Genomic DNA, 22,376 nt, shown 5'->3' with positions numbered 1-22,376 from the left:
GCTGTCATACAGATTAAATTAAATGGATTATTTCTCCTGTGTACATGGATTTTTGTCAACCAAAGGGAGAAGGTTCAAATATGTTGGAAAAGGCAAAGTAATTCAACCTTAGAATTTTTTAACTTTAAATTGTTATATAAGTTCACAAGGAATAAATGAGCTTTTTCTGCAATTTTCCTTTTATTTCATTATACAATAAAATGCTACTTTCTGAACTACGATTTTTCTTCATTTTGGGAACAAAATCACTTTCATTGCTATCGGTTTACTTCTAATAAGTCAAAAACACTTACGTTACAAATTTTTAGGCGCTAGCCGATTGTGCATTAAAAGGAGAAACTTACCCTTAAAAATGACCTTACTATATATATATATATATATATATATATATATATATATATATATATATATATATATAATAGAAATAGAAAACTATATAGCAAGCCACATCTTCCTTCATAAAAAACGTGAGTGAATAAGAAACTAGACAAACCCAAAAAGTTATTTATCCTTGTGCCTTGCATATTATAGGAAAATAGCCTTTTTTATTACTTTATCAATACGTATTATTTTTATATATTATTTTTCCTTGTTCGCAATTAACAAAAATCTGTATCCTTCAGTGGTGGGCCATATTTAGAAAAAAAATGAAAAGTTTAAAGAACATTTATAATATCAGGAAAGCTTACAAACATATAAAATCATAAATGGCATTACATTTTATGAAACTAAAAGACATTTTTAATGTTAAATTATATACATCGTGTCTATAACTTTATGACGGTGAAGTTTGAATGACGTCTGTTATAATTGAGAAACAAACGTAAGGACTTTCGCCACTTGCCACTTGAACCACTAGAACTTAGCCTGCGTTCCGGTAGGGCCTGTCTTGGTCGTCGTCTGCGACATCAGCCAGTTTTTTTTTTTTCTGTAAAGATGGACCATTTACCATGGAACCTCCGTGTACCTAAATAAAATATTACCATGAGGGGGCATTTTCTCGGCCAAAGGGGAGTTCTTTCTAATCCCCAAATCCCCCTGGCTACGGGTGTGCATTTTTTTAAACTAAATGCCATTTCGGTTTGTCTCGTTTCTTCAAGCCTTACGAAGCTAAGAGGGCGCTTTACAGGCATAAAATTATTCAGTGGCGCTCTCTGTCTCCCAACAGCTCCTGTGGTCTCCTGTATTGGTCTTCTGTAATTGCATTTTACTAGCTGCAGGCGGAGTAAATTCATAAGATACACGTGGTGAACTGATCCATCTATTGTAATCTCGGCAGTCGTCGTAGTCCACGTCGTCGTAGCCTCTCACATCATCAAAAAACATACCATCGTAATCATCGTGGTAATCATCATCATCATCACGATCACTTGTATCTGAGACAAAGGATAAATAACTTGTTAATGCTTGTATCGTGCCACGTGCACATTTAACACATAGCGCGGTAGGCAGTTCTAAGTAATTAAGAACGTCTTAGCATTTACATGTACTGGGGTACGAGTATCATCAACACTTTGCAGCAGGCTAAATATTCAATTAGAAAAAATGAGGTGGGTAATATAGGCAGTGAAACTGAATATACCGGTACTACTACACTCCTCTTATGGGAGAGCACTGCAGTTTTGTTTGAATTCATCAAAGTAATGTTGGACGAACGCGTCTGGATAAGATATTCCTTGCCATCGTATAGTATATTTGCGATAAAAAATGTCCCAATACCCACTAAAACGAGACACATGCATGTGAAACAAACCTACCTGTATCTCTATTGGTATGTTTCCTTTCATCACAATCTACCCTATTCTCTAGTTGCGGTGCTTTGCCGTCAGATCCCCTTTCATCATCATCGCCACCATTATTGTCAAAAGGATGAAATTTGTCGTTTTTGGCATCGTCCATGCTGTCTACGTCACTCTCGATCAACACGGTATCAGATTGTGATAGCCCCCTAACTTTTTGGACTGCAGGGGCAGTAGCATCGCAAACCCAAGGGTTCGGTGTGGATTCTTCCCCGTTAACGCCATTCTCGAACATGGTATTAGAGTGTAACAGTCGTCTACCTTTCTGGGTTCCGGGGACAGTAGTACTGCTCAGCGTAGGGCTCGGCGGGAGTACGCTTGTGCCCACAGTCATAAATTTTGATGCATTGTGCATCCTGGAAAAATAAATTGTGAGTATTCGGAATCAGCAGGAATCAAGCAGAACCAGCAGGAATGTCTAAATTTAAAAATTCGTACTACATTCGAAAAGTAATTACAAATTAACCTAAATTCTTGTAAGAATGCCGTTGGAATACTCAGAATGCGCTTGAATCCGCCTAAAATGATTCGTGCACATTCCGGCTGTATTATCTGTCAAATGCAGCTCGAATGTAGTTGAAAAACTAGGAATACCAATAATGCTGAGAGAATGCAGTCAGAATATTTAGAATACGCTACGAATGTCGGACGACTGTAGTTCGATTGCTGGCTGAAATAGGATCGAGATGCATTCGAGTTGCATTCTGGCTCATTCTAGCAGGATTTGAAGTGTCTTGCCATTTCGGTTCTCCCTCAAATGTGAACAGAATGTTTCAAATGTTGTCGGAATGCCATGACAATATTTAGAATGCAGTCATAGTGCAGTTAGAATACTATTCAAATGCCATTCGATAATTTCCCACTTGGAATGCACTTCCAAAGTTTTTACCATGAGCAAAACATTCGGGACAGCCACAAGAATGGGTAAAAATATTTGGAATGCACTCGGAATTCTTAGAATATCCAGGAACGCACAAAGAATTGTCTTTCCGATGGCATTCTTGCTCATTCCGCCTGTAGTGTGACGGGGGTATAAGGCTAAGTAATACCCTAGTCATCTCTTAAAACAATTGTTAAGAATCAAGTCCTTCTGGATGTGAATTATAAGGAAGAATTAGAATTTTACCAAACAACTAAAGCCGAACATTTTAGGATACTTAAAATAGAATGCATGATTTATCTATGATCTACATGTTCACAAAGGCTGTTTTGGTTGCCATTTTGAAAATTTTCAATTTTCCCACCTAATTACCAGCTGTGGAAATAAAAGAAGATACATATTTAGCATCAAATTTTGGATAAAACATCTGTGAAAAATATATTTGAGATTTATCCTTCCCTAGCTTCTTACAACTTAATTCCCGTTATTGCTCGGCATAATACAGACTTGACATTTAATATGGAATATTTCAGTTTTAAAGGTATACCTAGGTAAAAATGCGTTCTTGTTTCAAAAAATTCAGATTTCATATAAGACATCTGACTGGAGAAGTGTGAAGTCAGGTGTGTCGCTGCCAATTAACTGACTACCTAGTCTTTTGCACTGCTGCCTTGTGTAATATGCAGTGATTTAATTGGACAGTGCTCCTTTGGGCTAGTCAAAGCTTGGCTTTGGTGAAGCATGATTCTGTCAAAAAAGTATCCATATGTTGGCAAATACTGCATAGAAGAATTTGAAATTTTGCATGCAAGCGGTCGGTTTTGCAGTGCGTAAAATGAGTTAAGCAGGGTTTTACAAAACTGTTAAGCTGTGCCAGAATGGCGCGAAAAACACAGACATTGCCAGACAGATTATTGTGTCAAAAGGAACGGTCTACACAGTTTTATAGAGTTATGCCCAGTTTGAGGCACTACACAGAGACCAAGCCCAATGCATCGACGTCTTACCACCAGGGTATAGGACTCACTGTCCTTCAGGATATGCTGCTGCAATTAAACCAAAACCACCCAGTCCGTTTTGAATGAGGGACAAATTGTCACCAAAACTTGTTTTTCAATGCTCTTAGCGAACACCAAACTGATTTCAGCAGGTTAGGATTCCAGGCGACCTCTGAGGAAGCCACTGTAAACAGCAAAGCAGCCTAGTCTGTTTCTTTAATGAATTGGGGACCATGACAGTTTCTGGGTAAAACACTGAAACCGCGTGGCTTTCTTTATTGAGGTCACATTTAACCTGTACCGCTAAACTGGTCGAAACAGAGTTTACAGACGTCCTGAAGAGGCCTACGACGAAGCGGTGCCACTTCTTAAGTGACTAGGGTCATTGACAGTGTCAGTATTTGGAGTGGATGCCACATTGGTGCCAAAACACCAATGTTAGTCATCGATGAAAACCTGAACCAGATCAAATAAAGGAATAATCTGGGAACCACTTGACTATCATTTGATAGGAGACACATTAGGAACAATTTTAGGTTGCAAGGTGAGGTTGCAGGTTCACACAGAGCACTTTTAATAGCAAATAACTTACAGAACCAAGGGAATGAGTAGCTACCGTGGTCATCAAAATCGCCATATTTGAACCACATAGACAATATGTGGGTTGGTCATTACTCGCCGAAGTTTTAACCGTATTCTGGAATTTTATTCCTGATTAAACTCTAAAAAGCCTATCATAAGAAATGCCTTGCGGCTTGAAAGCTCCGGTAGCAGCAAGATGAGGTCAAGCGTAACGGCGACTGTTGCTGTGACTAGACACTGACATGGGGGGCCTTTGTGGGGCGTGTAACTCTTTTAAATACAATAATTATGAAACTATGGAGATCCAAATAATCGCTTTCAATGGTTGTCGTATGACTTAAAATAGGCAATGTATTTTTGTTTGCTTCACTGACGAATTCAATTAATGAACTGATGTCACAATGACATCGAAGAGATTATCAAAAGTTATTAAAACACGATTTTAATCCTTATTTTCATTTATCAGTCAGCAAAATAAGAAAAAAACTGATGAATTATGTTTTGGAAAAAATATTCCATATTAAATGTCAAGTCTGTAGTATGAAAAAGGAACTTAATCAAGCAATTACCTGACACAAACAGCGGTAACGATGACGACAATAATGATAATCAGCAGTACGCTTCCACCAATAGCCACTCCCCATATCCAGTATGTTGGCTCCACGCTATACGAAACCAAGTTATCAGCCGGTGTCGTGGCGTTCACAGCTGGCGTTGTGGCGTTGGAACTAGTAACAGGTACCACCAGGTACCCAACCTGTGTTATACTGACATTGCCTAGAGATAAAATGTTATTTGATGACCAGGGGCTTGTTTTGCAAAGAAAAATAATTTATTGGATTAGAGTAGTCTTTTAACATCCATATAGCTGAGCATGCATATCGACTATGCGATATCTGTCTATTTTACATACAATAATGGCTATCTGCCACCGTCAAGAGAAAAAACCTTAATTTCATGTGTTAGAGCGCATTCGGAACAGTGCACTAACAGAAACGCAGATTAAATATGGCCGACCCACTTGAATGCTTATCCTTATTCAGGGTCTAGTCGAGAATTAAGCGACAACGTTTATAGTGGGTCGATCGCTCTATTTGATCTGTGGAACTGTTAATTCGCTATTCTGAATGCACTCATATTTGTATCTGATTTGCACCATCACTTTTGCTGTTCACGCTGCAGAACCTTCAGAGGTGGCAAGGAATCAGAGACACACATTTATTTCAATTCTGTATGTCATCATAATATTTATCATTAGCCTTACATGGATTATTATACACCTACATGTAGTAGTATTGCTCTGTCTGTGTATTGCTGTGTGTTTATTTTCAAAATGTTTAATGAAATATTTTAGTACTTTTGAATATTCTTAATTGCTAATAATGGTAATTGATTTTGCAAATGTTAGATATTTTTATTGATAACAGGTACTGAGGTACATTATGTAAATCAGCAATCACGTGAACGAATCAATAAAACGCGCAAAAAATCAGTTCATACTTTGGTGTACAAACGGAATATATAGAAAAAATAAAAACAGGACAAAGGCACTATTCCGAGCAAACGGTAGAGAATAGCGCAAAATGGGAGGATATAAGACCCGAACCAAGAAAAGCTTAGATGCAACGTGAATTGTAGTCTGATGACATTAGTTCTGCGTCTACTTGCGGTCCTTAATAAGCCAGTCCTGGGTAAAACAAGTCCATTGGTACCTTACCTAGAGCGATCTGAAGGTCTGTCTGTGCGTCCTGCATGGCGGCAACCAAATCTGCGACAGGCAGTATGTCTCCAGTGTCTGTGAGCACGTAATAGGCCAGATCTATGGAGGTGGGTTCATCGCTAGATGGGGCTGGGTAACCTGGCACGCGCAGAACGAAGTTGTAGCTGAAGTCAAGGGTGGGCGTGGACCTCCTGGTAAACAATAAGCGTCATACCTTTACATGTTTGTTTTTACTTTTGGTACTCTTACCTGCACTTCAAGACTAACTTAGAAGTATAACTAGAATAAACTATTCTTTCCATTAGATTACCGGCGTTGCGTTGTACGTGTTCCACTGTTTAAAAAATGGCCATTCAGTACATAAATGCCTATTTTATAAATATACTCTGTTGACTGATTAATATAAATCGCCAATTCTTAATTTAAATAGAATTTTTTGTATGTTCTTTATACAGAGTCAGCATTCAGCGATGCTTTAAAGGCGTTATGCCCACCTTCTTCGCGTTGTCGCCGTTATCAAAGAACAGTTCCCGCCTGCGCAGTAGGTAGTTGCCGCGGAAGCTATCGTTGTAGTAACGGCTGTATCCACGGCAACCGTATACTGTCCAAAAGAAAGAATCAAAATTTATGTCAGCATTGGATGGATTGCGGTACTCTTCAAAACAAAAAATAATGTACGAGTAATGGAATTATGCATACAGAATCCGATTTTCAAAGCACATATAGCATTCAATTAAAGAAAAACATTGTGCGTTGGATATGTACTAATATATGTACTAAGTATGCAGAAAAAACTATAAAAATCCCAAATCCCTTGGAAACCTAAACAATTCCCCATAGCCATCAAGGTCTAAACAAAACTGACGAGAGATTAAATATCTATTTTTGACGACCTTCACCAAAACGACCAGCTTGCACCCTCATCGTTGTTTCCAGATCCCTGCAAAGTTTGGCACTCGTAAAGTTACTCATAAACTAAGTAAAATAGCTGAACCCCGGATGTAACTGTTAATTCTAAGCAGTACAGCAGGATAAATCTGGCGGGGTGTTGCAGAAAACAATTGCCACTCCGGTTAAAAAACATAAAAAATAATGGCGAGAGAACTTCAGATAAACACGATAGGGTAAGTTATATTAGACAGCGGTTTCATAAACTTACGTCAGATACTTCCATCTGGGCGGACATTCTAACTGCGTTCTCTCTCTCGTCTGTGCTTGGAGTCCTGGTCTCCGCGGCGGCCGGCATGACGTCATCAGCAAACTCTAAACAGATAAAATGAAAAATAATTCCTGCTGTTTTATGTATTTATTATATATCAGAGAGGAAATTATTACCTGTTACTTCAAAATATTGCTTTAAAATTATACATTTTGCCAATGGCAGTTACGACAGTAGACCTGTTCACCTTGGTATATACATATTTGTTCTAAAAGTATATTATCAAATGTCGGTATCTATAGAACAATTACGACCTGCCGGCATGTACATACGTTTACACTGCCCCCCACCCCACCCCTAATGTCCACCGTGCTTGTAGGACAGGTACAGTTATATCCACCAGGACTGTTAATACACATACTTACGTCTACACTCGCCCCCGATATCCACGGCGCCTGTAGGACAGGTACAGTTATATCCACCAGGACTGTTAATACACAGTTGCGTAGAGTTACACACCGAGGCTAACTGGTTACATTCATCTATGTCTGGAATATGGAAATAGTTTATTTCAAGTGAACATTATAGAAAATATCTCAAATACACATAATGTACATATTTCCAGTAACAAAATAAAACATGGTAATGTTCAGGTGTAACGAAACTGAAGGTCCGTGTAACAGAAAGTCCGCCCTCCATTTAGTTATAATGGTTTGGATTAGCCTGACCTAATTGAGTCAAAATCTAGGGCGAAGCGTACCTGTGCAAGTAAATGGGAAGCGGACTCTCTGTCATGGGGGACACTCTGTCACGTTACAAATACAGCGTATGTTTACCTTCGACAAGGAGGTTAAGCGTTAATTCACCTCAGTTTTCAATGATTTGTTTATTATTTTCTTTGTCTGCTTATTTGTTCGTCGTCATACAGCCTTAATCAAAACGTTTGAGTGGATTTTGATGTCAAAAGTGGTTCGATTTCAGTGGCGATTTGTGATTTGGATCACCATCTGGATCCAATAAGTTTAAAAGGATTCTTCGCTATTGCAAGATAGGACCAAAGACAATGCAAAGGTCTTTTGATAGTTTTTCGTCTATAATGCATTCGCCGCTTCCACCTCAAAAAAATGATTAAACAAAAACAATGCACCATTTCACCAATCTATTTATTCATAAATGCAATTTGAGGAAAAGTCGGGAAATCAACCTACCTTTGCAGGTGTAGCCGTCAGTTGACATGGTGTAGCCTCCGTTACAAGAACAGTTGTAGGAGCCCACAGTATTCACACATTGCTGGTTACATCTGTTTGCGCCGGTAGAACACTCGTCCTCATCTGGTAAGAGATATAATCACATTGATGTGTTTTAATTTTTGTAATTGTAGGAAATCAAAGACATATGACAATAATTAATTTTTACAGATGTTTGAAATTGCCGTGACAGTTCAGTAACGATGGTGGCTTAATCTGACGTTTTTCCTTTAGCCAAGGAGGTTTAACTCCTTTTTTTAACACTCATCCATTTTCAAAAGAGCTTAGACAATTAGATATCAGACGCGCAGACTTACAGACCTATAGGTAACTCTCACTCACCGTTACATTGGGTTCCTCCAGTAAGAGTGTAGCCCTTTTTACAGTCACACTGATTGGTTCGAGATGAATCTATGTAACACCAGCCATTCACCAAATCACAGCCGATATTAGTGGTGCACGCAGTAGTGGCTGGAATAGAATAATATCTAAAATGGTAGGCAATTTTAAGATTGATTTTCGAACCCTGATTGCTTGTTGTCGTTTTTATAAAAATATGGACAAACAGCACCAAACAGAGGTTTTTGTGAATTTGTGAATTTGTGAATGGCTTTTTTTCTAATACCAGTCGTGACCAACAAACTATTAAACGCTATACTTACGAGCACATGTTTTGCCGTCAGCCTGGAGGGAGAAGGCGGCGTCACACCCACAGGTGTAGGAACCCTGCGTGTTAATACAAGTCTGGGAGCAGTCGCTGGCTGGGACACATTCATTTACATCTGAAATACCGTCAAATATGAAGAGTGTAAAACTAAGATCAATGGAGAATAAGTACTGTTTATTGTGTAATCGAAATCGGGCCCCGGATCAAGCACAAGAAAAAGAAAATCAAATATTTTGGAAATAAAGGGTACCATCTATACTGGTAATACCCTTTTTTACTTAATACGGAAATACATCGATTTTGCGTACGCGTGGGGATTTCTTGATGTAGCAAATAATGGAGGGACTGTATTTGGACATATTACCGACTTTAAAACCAGAAAACTACAAGTACAGACTTATGTACATGTATCTTACCGTCACAGCGCCCTCCAGTGGCCAACTGATAGCCCGTGTTACAAGAGCAAGCGTATGATCCCGGAATGTTGATGCAAATATGGTCACATTCACTGCCATTGACACATTCGTTTATATCTGGAATTATCAAATTGTAAAGCCACGCATTAAATTAATTAAGCGACTGATCCGTTGATCGATTGACTGATTCAATTTTAACTACTTTTGAATATCAATCTATGAAATTAATTGGTTGATTTGTTTATTTATTGATAAATTAATTGACAGCCATGTTACAGGGTGGCTCATATAATTACCGTCGCATGTTTTCCCGTACCCAGTATACCCTTCAGGGCAAGGCCCACACGTGTACCCAGTTATATTGCGTGGAGGAGGGTCATTTTGACAACGAACCCCGGGATAACAGGGCTCTGCGTTCTCTGCGCATGCGTCAATGTCACTTTCGCAGTACGTTCCCGTGTAACTGTCTGGACAAGTGCATTCCATGACGATGAAGCTGTTTTAAAAAAGTGTAAGTTTATAATGATGAGTTCATCAGGATTACAAGCGACCGAAAACTGAGTATATTTCGTCATTAGACCAAATTATTTAACATAAGGATCGCACCGGACATTGGGTGTGTCCTGTTCTTTTTGCGGCGACGTCATCACTTTGTCCTGGCACGCGAATGCGTACCAGTATATCTATCTATCTATCTATCTATCTATCTATCTATTGCTTTCTTCCAAGCTCAAGTAACAATTATGTAATTATTCGGATAGGAATATGTAGATACAGTTTTGTGGTTACATCTGTACCTTGTTTAACAAACCCGGTAGATGGTTTTCAACATTATTGTTGTCTAAACTTACTATGATGATGCTTCTTCCAGCTCGGAAGCTGTGAGTGATGGGCAAGTGCCACCGTTTTCACAAGGACAGTATTCTATCACTGGCTGGTAGGTGCTTCTGGCGTCATTGGTGTCCTGAGGAAATATGTGTGCAGTAAACAATATCGAGCAAATAGGTGTGTGTGATGAGTATGTATTTGATATAAATATTCATTACACGCGGTAGCCTATATAACGACCAAAGCGCCTTATCTACAAATATAGTTATTTTCAAATGACTTCTCTCAAATGACCTCAGATTTGTCGAAATAAATTTTACTGGTCTGTTTGCCCTTCCATCTCTCTGTCTGTAATGTTTAAATATCTTTTGATAATTAGAAGCAAATAAAAAGAACATTTTTATCAGAGTAATCAAAATATTAACGTGTACAACGTAAAGTTGTTTTTAAATTTCTTTCAAGGTTAATGAAAAGACATCAGCTTTCAAATTTGTCTGACGTAAAGGAAATCAATTTGCCCTCTCATACACGGACCACGCCACCTATATGTACACGTGTACTGTACCTGTGCTATCAACTTCAAATTCAGCTCCTCCGATATGGAGCTGATGAGAATGTCCACGTTAAATTCGTCGCCAGAAACTTGCGATAGATTGGCAGAAGTAGAGCCATTTGTCTCGAGCTGGCATGTGATAATGTCATCATTGGCGTCTGACACGTTGGTTGTTATGGTGGTCAATACACCACGCTGGACCTTGTGTGATCTGGGTCCGGTGATTTTTGGCGGGAAATTATCTACGTGAAAAAAAACACTTGCAAATATTGGCCTTTTTAAAGATGAAGACGTTTTTTGATGCTATACTCCGCGGAAATAGAAATGTAGGACAGCTAATAAGTAATTTGGCGTCAAAATTATGTGGAGTAGATTCATATGTTTTGTACTGGCTTAAAGGAATGGAGTTTTGAAAATGATACTTCAATTTTTTTACATTTTTTTCCCCAAAATCCAATCTGTAGTTTGGTATGATAGCATGATATCATGATGGCTTCTTAAGTAATTTAAATAAGCACTGAAATGATGCAGCGATTCAAAATGCCAAAACTAAACAGAAAGCTTTCGCCCGGGTAGCACAGTCTTGTTCACTCGGACAACACCAGATGGCGTAGGTGTCGTCTTGTGGAAACTTCTTATAATGTCATATCTGCAGCAGTCTACCGGTATTTTTCACGGATACTTCAATATGGTTTGGGTAGTTACGTGCATTTTGTAGAGCGCCGACTTATTAGCCTAATATGATGTAATAAAATGATGTCATCTCACCTAAGTCTAAGGTAGCTCTGTCACTGGCAATTTTCTCACTGAGAGTTGCCTCGCCAAAACTGAGATCCCCTGTCTGGGCTGTATCAAAGAGGCATGACATATCGGATCCACAGAGGGCTTCAGCTGCCGCTTGGAGAGTAGCGTTAGCGAACGTTATATTGTCAGTGAAAATCGGAATAAAGTTTGGGAAGTTGTAGATCTCATAGCTCTCGCCAGCCTGGTAGCAGAGTATGGTTGTTTCGTTCGTAACCATCCCTGAAGAAAATTTGTACTTGTGGGCAATAAGTAACGACGAAATTTATTATGAGGATTTTTTATATGCAAGAAACATAGAGTACTTCGATCGCATTGTCACACATTCCTTTCTTACAGTGTACTTCGACTACCATAACAATTTATTTTCAAATCCCGTGTTCTGAGGATCTTGATAAGTCTACCAGTACCTGTATGTTATGCATTTCTATGATGCAATTATATCTCTCCTTTGGCATATCTTTATAGCCTTAACTTAAAATTCTAACCTTTAATGAATTTTGTGATGAGCATGTATACTCACAGTAATAATATATTCATGCTTCATTTCTCTCAATAATCTAAGCGAAAATGCTAAAGAATGGTGTTTATCAATACAGCTCAATGCCACTTACACGTCATTCCAAACTGGTGGTATATATCACCTTCTGATGACGTCTCAGGTATTGGTGCACCGTTGCTAGGCGTGAGGTCATCACTTTTGTCGCCGTTCAACACCCCCATCAGGCCCTTGGTACGGTTTTCAAAGGTTTCAGGAACTTCCAAGGTTATTGATAATGCAGCCTACAGGAAAATGCATTAATAACATGGACGGTTGCAGTGCCGTAACCGATGAACCCCTGCATAATTCACATGATTTTTTAAATCAACTACCATAATAAATTTCCGTTTTCCTGCGAAATCATTCGCTGAAAAAAGGATGTCTAAAAGATACACACACTGGACAATAGAAGTGTCACCCCTACTGAATCAATACTATGGGGGAGATAATTGACTGCGGAATGATATGCTCCTGGTATCATTTTATTAACATTAAATTTCACAAAAAAATCACAAAATGAGAACATAATATACATTCTACCAAAATTTGCAGTTTCAAGTCCAAAATTAGTACTTATAGTGACATAGCCACGTGACCTAATAATAGGTGCCAGTCTACGAGCCATAATTGCCTGATGCGTTCAGGGCTTATGCTGGCCCAAGCATGAAACACTGAATATAACAGTGTTTCTCTGCTGGTTAGACGGGCATTTGTCAAAAGTTTTGACATATCATTTCACACATTTTCTATTATGTTTGCATCCGGACTCTGGGCAAGCTACATCACCCTGCGAATGTCCTGTTGGTCAAACCAGTCATCAACTTCTCTGGGCCTGTGACAAGGAGCATTGTCATCCTGGTGAACAAATGGATAATTCCTGTCACCAAACAAGTTAGTAATAGATGGTAGCAAGCCTGACTCCAAAACATAGATATATTTCTAGTGATTCATGTTTCCATCAACCACTATCAATTCGCCCACGCCAGGGATGCTGATGCAGCCCCACACCATGGTGAATATGCTGCTCCGGGTTCGAAAATTCAGTGCATGTTGACCCTAGTTCACTCTACGTTGCCTGTTTTGTAACGATATAAGAGGTTTCAGTCTTGCTACCCTGCTGTACACTCTCTGAGCATGTAACCGACGCCTAGCAATTTTCACAGACACATTCTTATGTGCGAAATTGCTCCATTGTGTTGTCAACTGACAAGCAGTGTCGAACTTTGACAGCCTGGACATCAAAATCAGTCGTCGGTCTTCACGGCCAGTAGTTCATTTGTCTCTTGATCCCATGTTTCTATACCGAGACCAGACCCTCTGCACGGTTCTGACTGAACAATTCAATTGTATCGATATTCTGACATTGTTGATAATCCGCCTCTTCAGGTTAATAACTTGACGCCCTTAACCGTTAGATAATTGCCTGTATCTTGCCATATTGGAGGAAGACAGGAATAACATTTGCTGTACATGTACCCCCTGTACAAGACCAACAATACAATTTCATGGTATAGCAGTTTTATACTCATTAGTCACATTATAAATAGACCAGGCATTATAACTACCCAAGATCTGCCTACTTTTATTACTCTGATTTAGGGGGGTGACACTTCTATTGTCCAGTGTGTGTAGTCAACAAAATATGATAAATTTATCACAGACCCTAGCTACAGATAGTGGGAATGTGTTTAAACAGTAGCTAGTTAACGCAAGTCACCACAAGGGGAAAAAACATTTCCAGTCGTTACATATTAAATTTAATTTCAATCATTAATTTCAGATCTACTACAGAGACATGTACCCAGCACAAATACACGTTCGACAACATTGTTAGCATTCTAACGATACCTTAAGAGCTTTCGTAGATACGGTTATTCCGTTTTCATACGTCACTTGGAACGAATTATTCTCCGGACGGGAGAGAAGCACTGTATCAGACAGCAGAGAATGTGTGCTGGTGTCGTTTGTGAAATTTCCAATGTCAATCATGGTGCAGTTAATAAAAAATTCCAGCTCTTCCTCAGTCCCGTTTTTTAGGTTCACCTGAATGAGGCTGTGGTTGACAAGCTGTATTGCAACACTGGTGAAAACGGTGGCCTTTGAGGTTTCTGAAATGTATGAAGTGGGAATCACCAGAGGTAACCAAAAACAAAGTGCTGCTTGGAACCATACGAGAGTGGGGAGTGTGCAAGAATCCCCGTGAGGTGGGGGTCAAATTTAGTCTTCTTACAAAAAAAACCCCAAAAGATGTACTGGAATTGCGTTAGCGTGCAATAGTCTGTGATTCGTAAAAGGAAAACAACCAGAAATATACAGGTACACTGTATATGTATCCGTGGCTATATTTTGTCAGGTTTTTTCGTTGCCAAACAGCCCTAGTTATAGACTGACATTATTTCAGACCACATGCATTCTCCCCAATAAAACCCAAGAAATCTCTTCGTCTGTCAGCTAAGTTTCGAGACTTTGGACTTCAAGGGTGTCATTCCACCATCACATCTACCAAACGATTTCAGAATTTTTTCCAATACATTTACAACGAAATGCAGTTAACAAAGACGTAAAAAAGGATTTTGAAACAATAAATGTACTATATATAAATACACCATATGAAATATATCTCAGAACTGCGAATTTATGTGGTAAATTAGTTATAGGCCTACGTGTAGTCGCACCTATGATGTCTCAGAAAGTTGACAATGTACCTGACAGCTTTCTCGTCCGTGCCTGAACTTGCATCTCTCCGCTATCGACGTCCAGTAATGTAAACTCCCCCAGGCCATTAAATGTGTAGTTCAGACCGTCCAAAGTAACGAGATGAGGCTCTCCGCCATTGTTTCCTGCAAAAATACGTCGTCACGATCAAAAAGCAATTGTGGCATCAGCTTCAGTGTGGCGTGCGGGACAAAGTTTGGCGCATTCCCATATGTCACGCCTACAGAATGACCTAGGGTAAAGATAGTTACCCCCTAACAGCTTTACTAGGCGTGACAGACATTTATGCCGGTTGAGTTGATAGCATTTAGTGAGACTCCCCAGGGAGATAGATCGATCCAATTATCTATGAGAATGGTCCCTATGACTTGCGGAGTGGATTTGTCAATTATTGAACATTGTTCTTGCAATGCTCTTTAATATAGGGCCTATTTACTTAATGACATTAGAGATAATCCTGAATAATCCTGCAGTGACATATGTCATCACGATCCGATAGGGGATAATGGAAAATTAAGCTTGAAAACTGGAACGCGTTACCATGAAACACTATCAGCGAGACACTTACTTCGGCGTGGTGGCCTGTATCCCTCACAGTCGTTGGATGATAGAAGAACGTAGAAAAGTTGGCACATAAAGGTGCTCTCCACGCAGCATTTCTGATACCCGTATTCCTCTGAAGCTGTGTTCTGGAAGAAGAGGAAAAAGGGTTAATGTAATGGACGTGTTATAAAAGGTGTAGGCGCACTTTATATATTTATACATGTACTGTTACAATCTGCATTAAATTTTTGATTCTTCTAACAGAAAACACAGAGCGTTATTTTAACGTTACCATTACGTTATTTTTATATAAACGTTAAGGAAACGTTATAATAGCGGTCTGTGTTTGCTGGGTTACAGCTATCTAAAATATTTTGCAACCGAGGAAAAGGGATGAGATCAAAAAGTGGTTGACGTCGTTCAAATTATATTTTTAATGCAAACATATTTGCTCGATTCGTTATCAACTAGATATTATCTGATAAATTGGATTTTTATATTTTTCGGTCCGGTGGTCTACATTACTGAAAATTAGTATATAGTAACGATAATGGGACTTACATCTCAATCACATATACTCACTGTGTCATCCACCACGTGCCCTCCATTTGGACTACCAACCAGGAGAGCGCCCCAGTCATTTGAAAACCGCAATGTTGAGTAACAGCATCTCCGTCTCAAATTTCTTCTCCGGAAAGTCGATCGGTAGCATATTCTGTTAGCGTCATAGTCCTGAGTGTTCCACCAGTTGACACGAAACCTGGGGACAGAATCATCAATTGACAAATAGTGACAATGTCATACACTTTACAACATAACAAAAAGTGGACAAGAAACCCTACTTAATGCCACATATTTTAATAGGCACAAAATTGCAGTTTAACTTGTTAAAATAGAGAAAATACACGCCCGAAATAACCTTTAACTTTGTATCACTGTAATACTCTGTTGAGGACAGATACAAATGTTAACTTTTGTTCCAGTGTTTCAATCATTTTCCCAGAATGTTTGTTTTATACATGTAGATAATAAGCAGCATTTTATAGCCTATATGGTACAATATCACAAAAGCCCAAGATGTCTTGTTTCATTTCTCTTTAAAAGAGGGAGCCACTTATGCCTTCTATTCTCACCGTCGGTCCCACCGAGCCTGTCTCAAATTGCATGGGCACGGACGCAAGTTAGCCCTACTGAGTTTCCGGGAGTAACGTCTGAACTCTTTCTTCGCCCACCGATAACATTGCAAAATGGCGGTTCCCTCGCCACTGTTTTCCTCCAGGCGAATCAGCCAGGTACCTGCCTCACCTAAAGGAAAAATATTTCTCAGTAATTGGTGGCACTTCTTCGCTTCTATATGATACCAACATGCATGGAATTCTCCCTCAAAAGAGCCTTCAACGAGATACTACAGTAGTCGGTACCACGTGACGTCGCACGAGACGAGAAAAACATGCGAGAATCCGCGTGAGGTGAAGCTACATTTTTGTCAACTGAAACCCTATGTGCCAGGAAGCTGCTTTAGATGACAAAACTTAAGTAAATAGCGTATACATGTTGTTATACACAGGATTGACATTCTTAAGAACTTATCAAAACAAACAGAAAAATATCCATTGAAAAAATACTGTCAACATGCATTCGTTATTTGCATCCACTCAATACTGGATAGTCTGTTATTATTTAGTCCAATCTTGCTAGATTTAACGATTTGTCGCGAGTTGCAAGACTTCTTAGGTGACTCCTATGTATAAGCCAAATAATTTCCATGAAAAAAATGATTGAGAATGTGCCATCGTTTATTGAATTGATTGACCATATCCATGAAGGAACTCCGTATTTTTTTATTTCTTAATTCAGTTTTCCGCTCAAGAAAAATGTGGCAGAGAGAGAGAGAGAGAGTTGTACCGGTATTTCCAACATCCGTGTCCAATTCCGCCATGACGCTTTTCCCGGAAGCTGGCATATTGTAGTAGGTGTTCTGACGATCAGCACTTCCGTCCCCCGCGCTGTACCCCGCTACTGGCATCCCGTACCGTATGGAGGAAGAAACAAATCTTTCGAAGTCGGCTTTGGAGAAATCTGAAAGAAAATGGGTCTTTTGCAAACGGGTCATACAGTGCCGCCGGAATCTAACCTTTCTTACCCTGCGAGGACCTGCGGGTTGTTCCTGCGCCCTTTCGCGGTAACCATGGAAATAACATTGTCGTCCATGCGATGGTTGCTTTATTCTAACAATAGCATCAAACATGTTTATAACAACGAAATGCCATATAAAGTTGACATTGGAGAAGGAATACTTACTAAGTTTTCCTCTAAGAAAATACTGCAACTTTGAATAGCCATCTATTACTGGTACGTGTATTTCTTAATTTTATTTTACACAATGGCGATACCGGTCTTTTTGCACGGCTCTTCATTTTGATGACAACTTATATATTTATAACGAACATTGAACAGAAATAATGCATTTCATCACGCACTGTGTACACTTTAAACCTTCTAGTACTCACATGTACACCCTCAAAGTTGCAATATTTTTCACCAAAGAACAGTTAACCGAGCCTTGATGGGATTGCTCCAGTCACACTCACCTTCGTAAACCCAGTTTATATCTGGATATATGAACTTGACGAAGGCAAACTGGCCGTCAGTCATCAGGACGGCTTGGAAGTTATTCACCTGGAGAAAAATGCCTTCAGTGAAAAGCGAGCGGACGGTTTGTTGTTTAGATCAAGTGTAGAAGAAGGGTGATGATAATATAACTATTCACACTTATTTGCTTACTTTCTTTCCTTTTTTTTATTTTCGGAGAGACTTTGGGGCTATAAGATAAGTAGTGTATGAACGCCATCAGCAAGGATGATATTCAACTTGCACAAAATGAAATATTATCAAATTATAATAAACAGCTACTGATTAGAAAATCACAATCACTGAGTTTTCGTGAAATTTTAATACTTGCCAGAGATACAAGGACTTATGACACACTTATGACAGATTTTTTAAATCTGTCTATATCTCTTAGGTTTTTTTATATATTTTGATAATGTTTTTTTCGTAGTGTTAATTGTAAAGTTTCCAATGAATGTTTTAGATTAAATATTGTAGTGATTTTAATGATTTTAGTTATATTATTCATTATTGTAAGCCGCCTTGAGGTAGCACTTAAGGCGCCATATAAGAAGCTTGTTATTATTATTATTATTATTATTATTATTATTTTTATTAGCCAACGTATGTCACCACGCGTTTGTTATGCGCTGAAATTTTAATGCATATTGTATTTTTAACATTTTATATTCAAAACTTTCAGTTCAGTGTAAAATGATAAGTAAAAACAGTAAACAATTTCTTAAAATTCTAAAAACCGACCACATCATATTCGGTCCAGTTGTACGTAATAACACGGCGCCAATCTAATCTCACTGTTTTCCCGCTCATCCTATGCTGACTCGGCCAAAGAGCGTGCCATCCGTGGGAATGGTTAGATTTCGCAAAACCACGGTAGGTATCGTTTAGTACTGTACTGGAACAGGTACTATTAAGTAAAGGCATCACAACTGAATTACACCATTGGATGAGATATAATAATTTTCTTACCGGCAAATTCTGCATCCTGGTGGTGCTGCAAGGGTTGTTATAATATCCGTAACGATAAATATAATAGTACCAGCGCCAGTGTGAGCAGTCGCTGACGTAAGGCGGGAGGTTGGTCCACGTGACCACCATTACCCAGGTGGGGGCGAATTCTGGAAGAATGCAAACGAGTGTAGATGACGTCAGCTGATTAATATTATGTAGTCTTAAATATATAGAGTTTTTGCAAAATTAGACTTTTTGGAAAGATTGATAATATTGCAAACTGATCGGGATTAAGGAAAGCCACGCATTCATGATCTGAGATAGAGACAGCTAGAGCTTATCAATAAAGAAAGTAAATAAGTAAAGTAAATACTCTTCCATCCATACTTAAAATATGTGCACTTGACTTGGCTTCAATATTTAAACACGTGTCAAAAATCAATTGAAATATTAGTCATCATTTGTAATTTAAAGGGATAATAACTCTTCGTAAACAACAATTTTCCCATACTTACCAATGGTTAATGAATCCATTTTGACATTCAAAGTAATTCCCTGTTTTTTTTTCTAAAAAGTTTGTTTTTTGTTATAATCTCTTAAGAGATTATAACATAGTTTAGCCATCAATGGAAGTCACGTGGTCTAAAGACAAGCTCAGATATCAGAATAATAGCTATAACTGCTGTTTTTGTGGTAAAACAGAATATGTTATATTTCTATGAGTTGTTCACAATGTTTTTATTGTGAAATATAGATCTCATACGATGAGTTTTTATCCCTTTAATCACCTGCGAGTGCTTGGTTATAGATTTGGGTGTAATGCTTAGTATCGGCCGTAGCTCGGGCAATGATGGCTTCTGTCCCAGCCTTCCCGTCATTCATCTCATACACTTGATAATAAACCAGCTGGAAAAGACAAATTTCTAAACAAGAAACATCTCTGAAACGGACGCTCTATACTTCACTGCTATTCAATTACAAACTGTGTGTTTTCAGTGTCGGTGGCAGCATATTTAGAGAGAATTTTAATTACACTTAATAATTAGAGGCGGAGAAATGATCTACGGTACATGGCAAAAATCTGTACTTGAAGTTGAAGATCAGTTCACATTATTATTATTATTATTATTATTATTATTATTATTATTATTATATCAATGATTATAATAGTGTTACCGTTTTGTTCCTATTCACATTAAATCGTGAAAATAGCCTGGCGTCACTGCGGCTCCAAAACGGTGCAATTAGAGCATGCCGGTCCATCCAGTAACGTGTGCCAAAGCGCCACGGCATGTGAATTTTCCATTCCAGTTTGAACTGAAGAACGCCATTGTGGCAGATCTAGAGGCAAAAAAAAAAACAAATAATAGTATATATAAATTAATATATAAAATAGTAATTATTCATTCATTCATTAATAATTATTCATTATATAAATAATAATTCATTTCTAAAATAAATACCAGATTTCAGAAACATTGGTCTCTGCAAACGCCAGTAAGTCGTTTAAAAGCATAGAGATGAAAATTTAGTGCATCAATATTTTGGGCTCATACATGTGTTTGGGCTCTGAAATATGAAAACTACCAATGTAAACCCACTTAAGACGGTATCATATGCATTATTAAGTAATTAACTTTAAATAAGTAGGTTACAAACTCCCTTGAAAAGAAGAAGTAACATTTTCGGTATTATTCTTCTTATTCTTATTGGACGTTTGGCTGCTAGCACAGAAATGATGTTAATCTTTTAACTCCATTAATTCGAATAAATGATGCCTCCTAACGTGTTCGAATACTACACTTGCGTTAGTTAAAAGTACTATGAAGCTTACTAGAAATTCACCAATCATAAATTAAATGTTCAACATTTTTAGGAATCAAGCATTTTTATATTCAAATTCTTCTCAGGGCACAATTCGTGGTTCAAAAAGTCGCCGTGAGAAAGTAACACAAAAAACGGCCAGCAACTAACAGTGTCTGCTGGCTAGCCGTGTAAGTACTGTATTAATGAGTAGCCGATACCAACATGAGTGTAAGTGCCAGATTCCTTGCTTTAGATTTACAAGGTGTAAATGCTAGATTCCTTGTTTTAGATATACAAGGTGTGAGTAGTTTTCATGACTTGCATGAGTAGCGCGCCTGTTTTGAATGTTACCTGGTCATAACGCTACAGGATTTTGCACAAGTAGGGTCTCTCCTGCATTTTACCGTTATTTCCAACGTTGTATGGTGTATTGTTACAGTTCTACGGAGAAATCATTATGTAAGTGTTTATCTTATCAAAATATATGTGAACATTGTATTTATTAGTTTTCTGTATAAATGATAAAGGTAAAATATTGGTATATTAGCTAGAGCACCTGGTAGGGTGTGGCTATTAGTATGAAATACAGTAAATGTAAAATACGCGAACGCATTAGTATAATTGTCAACTGTAAAGCCTTGCTGTAATTCAGTATTTAACGTTTTAATTCAAAGTATATTATGGTAATTGCATTATAAGGTAAATTTCATATTATTTTTGTTCATTGAATAGATATAACAGATTCAAGTCTCGCTATATAAAGCCTACTTAATGTAGTGTTCAATATATCTAGTATTATACAGTTATATATTTGATGTATGTAATTTAAATGTTCAGATGTACATGTATATAAGCATTTTTATAGTTTCCTTTATTTATTTATTTTATTTATTTATTGTTTTCTTTCCTAGATTATGTACCTTGCTGTTTTACTGACTTGCTGACTTGATGATTTGCTGATACGCTGACTTGTTCATTTGCTATACCGACATAAGAGATGTGAATGGCAAAATGTTAACTGAACTGAACGTTGAAATAAAGCATGAGTTACATATATTCTCCACTGTCTCAACGATTTCACAATGAGCATTTTCTTTACTTACATGAACATTGTAATGTCGTCCGTTGAAGAAGGGAAACCCTGCCCTGAGTAATTTAACCCTGAGGCAGACAGAATCAGAGTACAACCACCATCTATTGATCCGAGACCAACCCAACCGGTTCAAGTCGTCCTGTGTATTGCTGTCCCCAGCGTTTTGACCAAAGGGGTACAGTCGTGCGTCTTCCCACCATTGGATTTCTGACAATAGAACTCTCAGATAAAAAGCAATTACAGTCGAAACAACCATAGTATAGCACTACAGCGTTATTCTGGACACTAACCTACGATCTAATTTTTTGAGAGTTGGGATTAATCGAAGTTTTCTTTCTCTCTTGACGACTGTCTAATTCAGCCACTCTAAGGCTCTGTTCTCACAACTTTTAGATCGATCTATCACCGCGGGGAGTCTCACTAGATTACTGTCAGATAATCCCCCT

General features: G+C 38.3%; 1 protein-coding gene across 1 annotated transcript; it reads right to left on the bottom strand.

Annotated features, from left to right (window-relative positions):
• Positions 1 to 449: 449 nt before the first annotated feature.
• LOC147759696 (mucin-like protein) lies at positions 450 to 20,366 on the bottom strand. The gene is made up of 26 exons (XM_086998197.1): positions 20,208 to 20,366; positions 19,820 to 19,937; positions 19,050 to 19,198; positions 18,041 to 18,128; positions 17,355 to 17,528; positions 16,583 to 16,754; positions 16,032 to 16,209; positions 15,475 to 15,595; positions 14,897 to 15,031; positions 14,040 to 14,299; positions 12,265 to 12,433; positions 11,618 to 11,872; positions 10,862 to 11,091; positions 10,320 to 10,432; positions 9,765 to 9,964; positions 9,469 to 9,585; positions 9,048 to 9,167; positions 8,728 to 8,856; positions 8,347 to 8,469; positions 7,564 to 7,686; positions 7,139 to 7,242; positions 6,474 to 6,580; positions 5,977 to 6,170; positions 4,829 to 5,036; positions 1,758 to 2,155; positions 450 to 1,376 (listed from the first exon to the last, which is right to left on the bottom strand). The coding sequence occupies exons 1-26, from the start codon at positions 20,322 to 20,324 to the stop codon at positions 1,138 to 1,140; spliced, it is 4,341 nt and encodes a 1,446-aa protein (XP_086854323.1). The 5' UTR covers positions 20,325 to 20,366; the 3' UTR covers positions 450 to 1,137.
• Between the last annotated feature and the right edge of the window lie 2,010 nt (positions 20,367 to 22,376).

The sequence above is a fragment of the Lingula anatina genome, chromosome 10 (assembly GCF_051362555.1).
Source record: "Lingula anatina isolate TDL-2025a chromosome 10, LinAna3.0, whole genome shotgun sequence".
In the NCBI taxonomy this organism is placed as follows: Eukaryota; Metazoa; Brachiopoda; class Lingulata; order Lingulida; family Lingulidae; genus Lingula; species Lingula anatina.
Note: the sequence above shows the minus strand (reverse complement) of the source record. Positions and strands in the feature narration are given on the sequence as shown.

What these genes read in the sequence shown, in the direction of transcription:
- LOC147759696 (XM_086998197.1), bottom strand. Translation starts at nt 20,324, where the DNA reads ATGCCGTGGCGCTTTGGCACACGTTACTGGATGGACCGGCATGCTCTA. An exon ending in TGACGGCAAAACATGTGCTC is followed by an intron (nt 8,857 to 9,047) that starts GTAAGTATAGCG and finishes ATTCTATTCCAG; the next exon opens with CCACTACTGCGTGCACCACT. An exon ending in TGACGGCTACACCTGCAAAG is followed by an intron (nt 7,687 to 8,346) that starts GTAGGTTGATTT and finishes TCCATATTCCAG; the next exon opens with ACATAGATGAATGTAACCAG.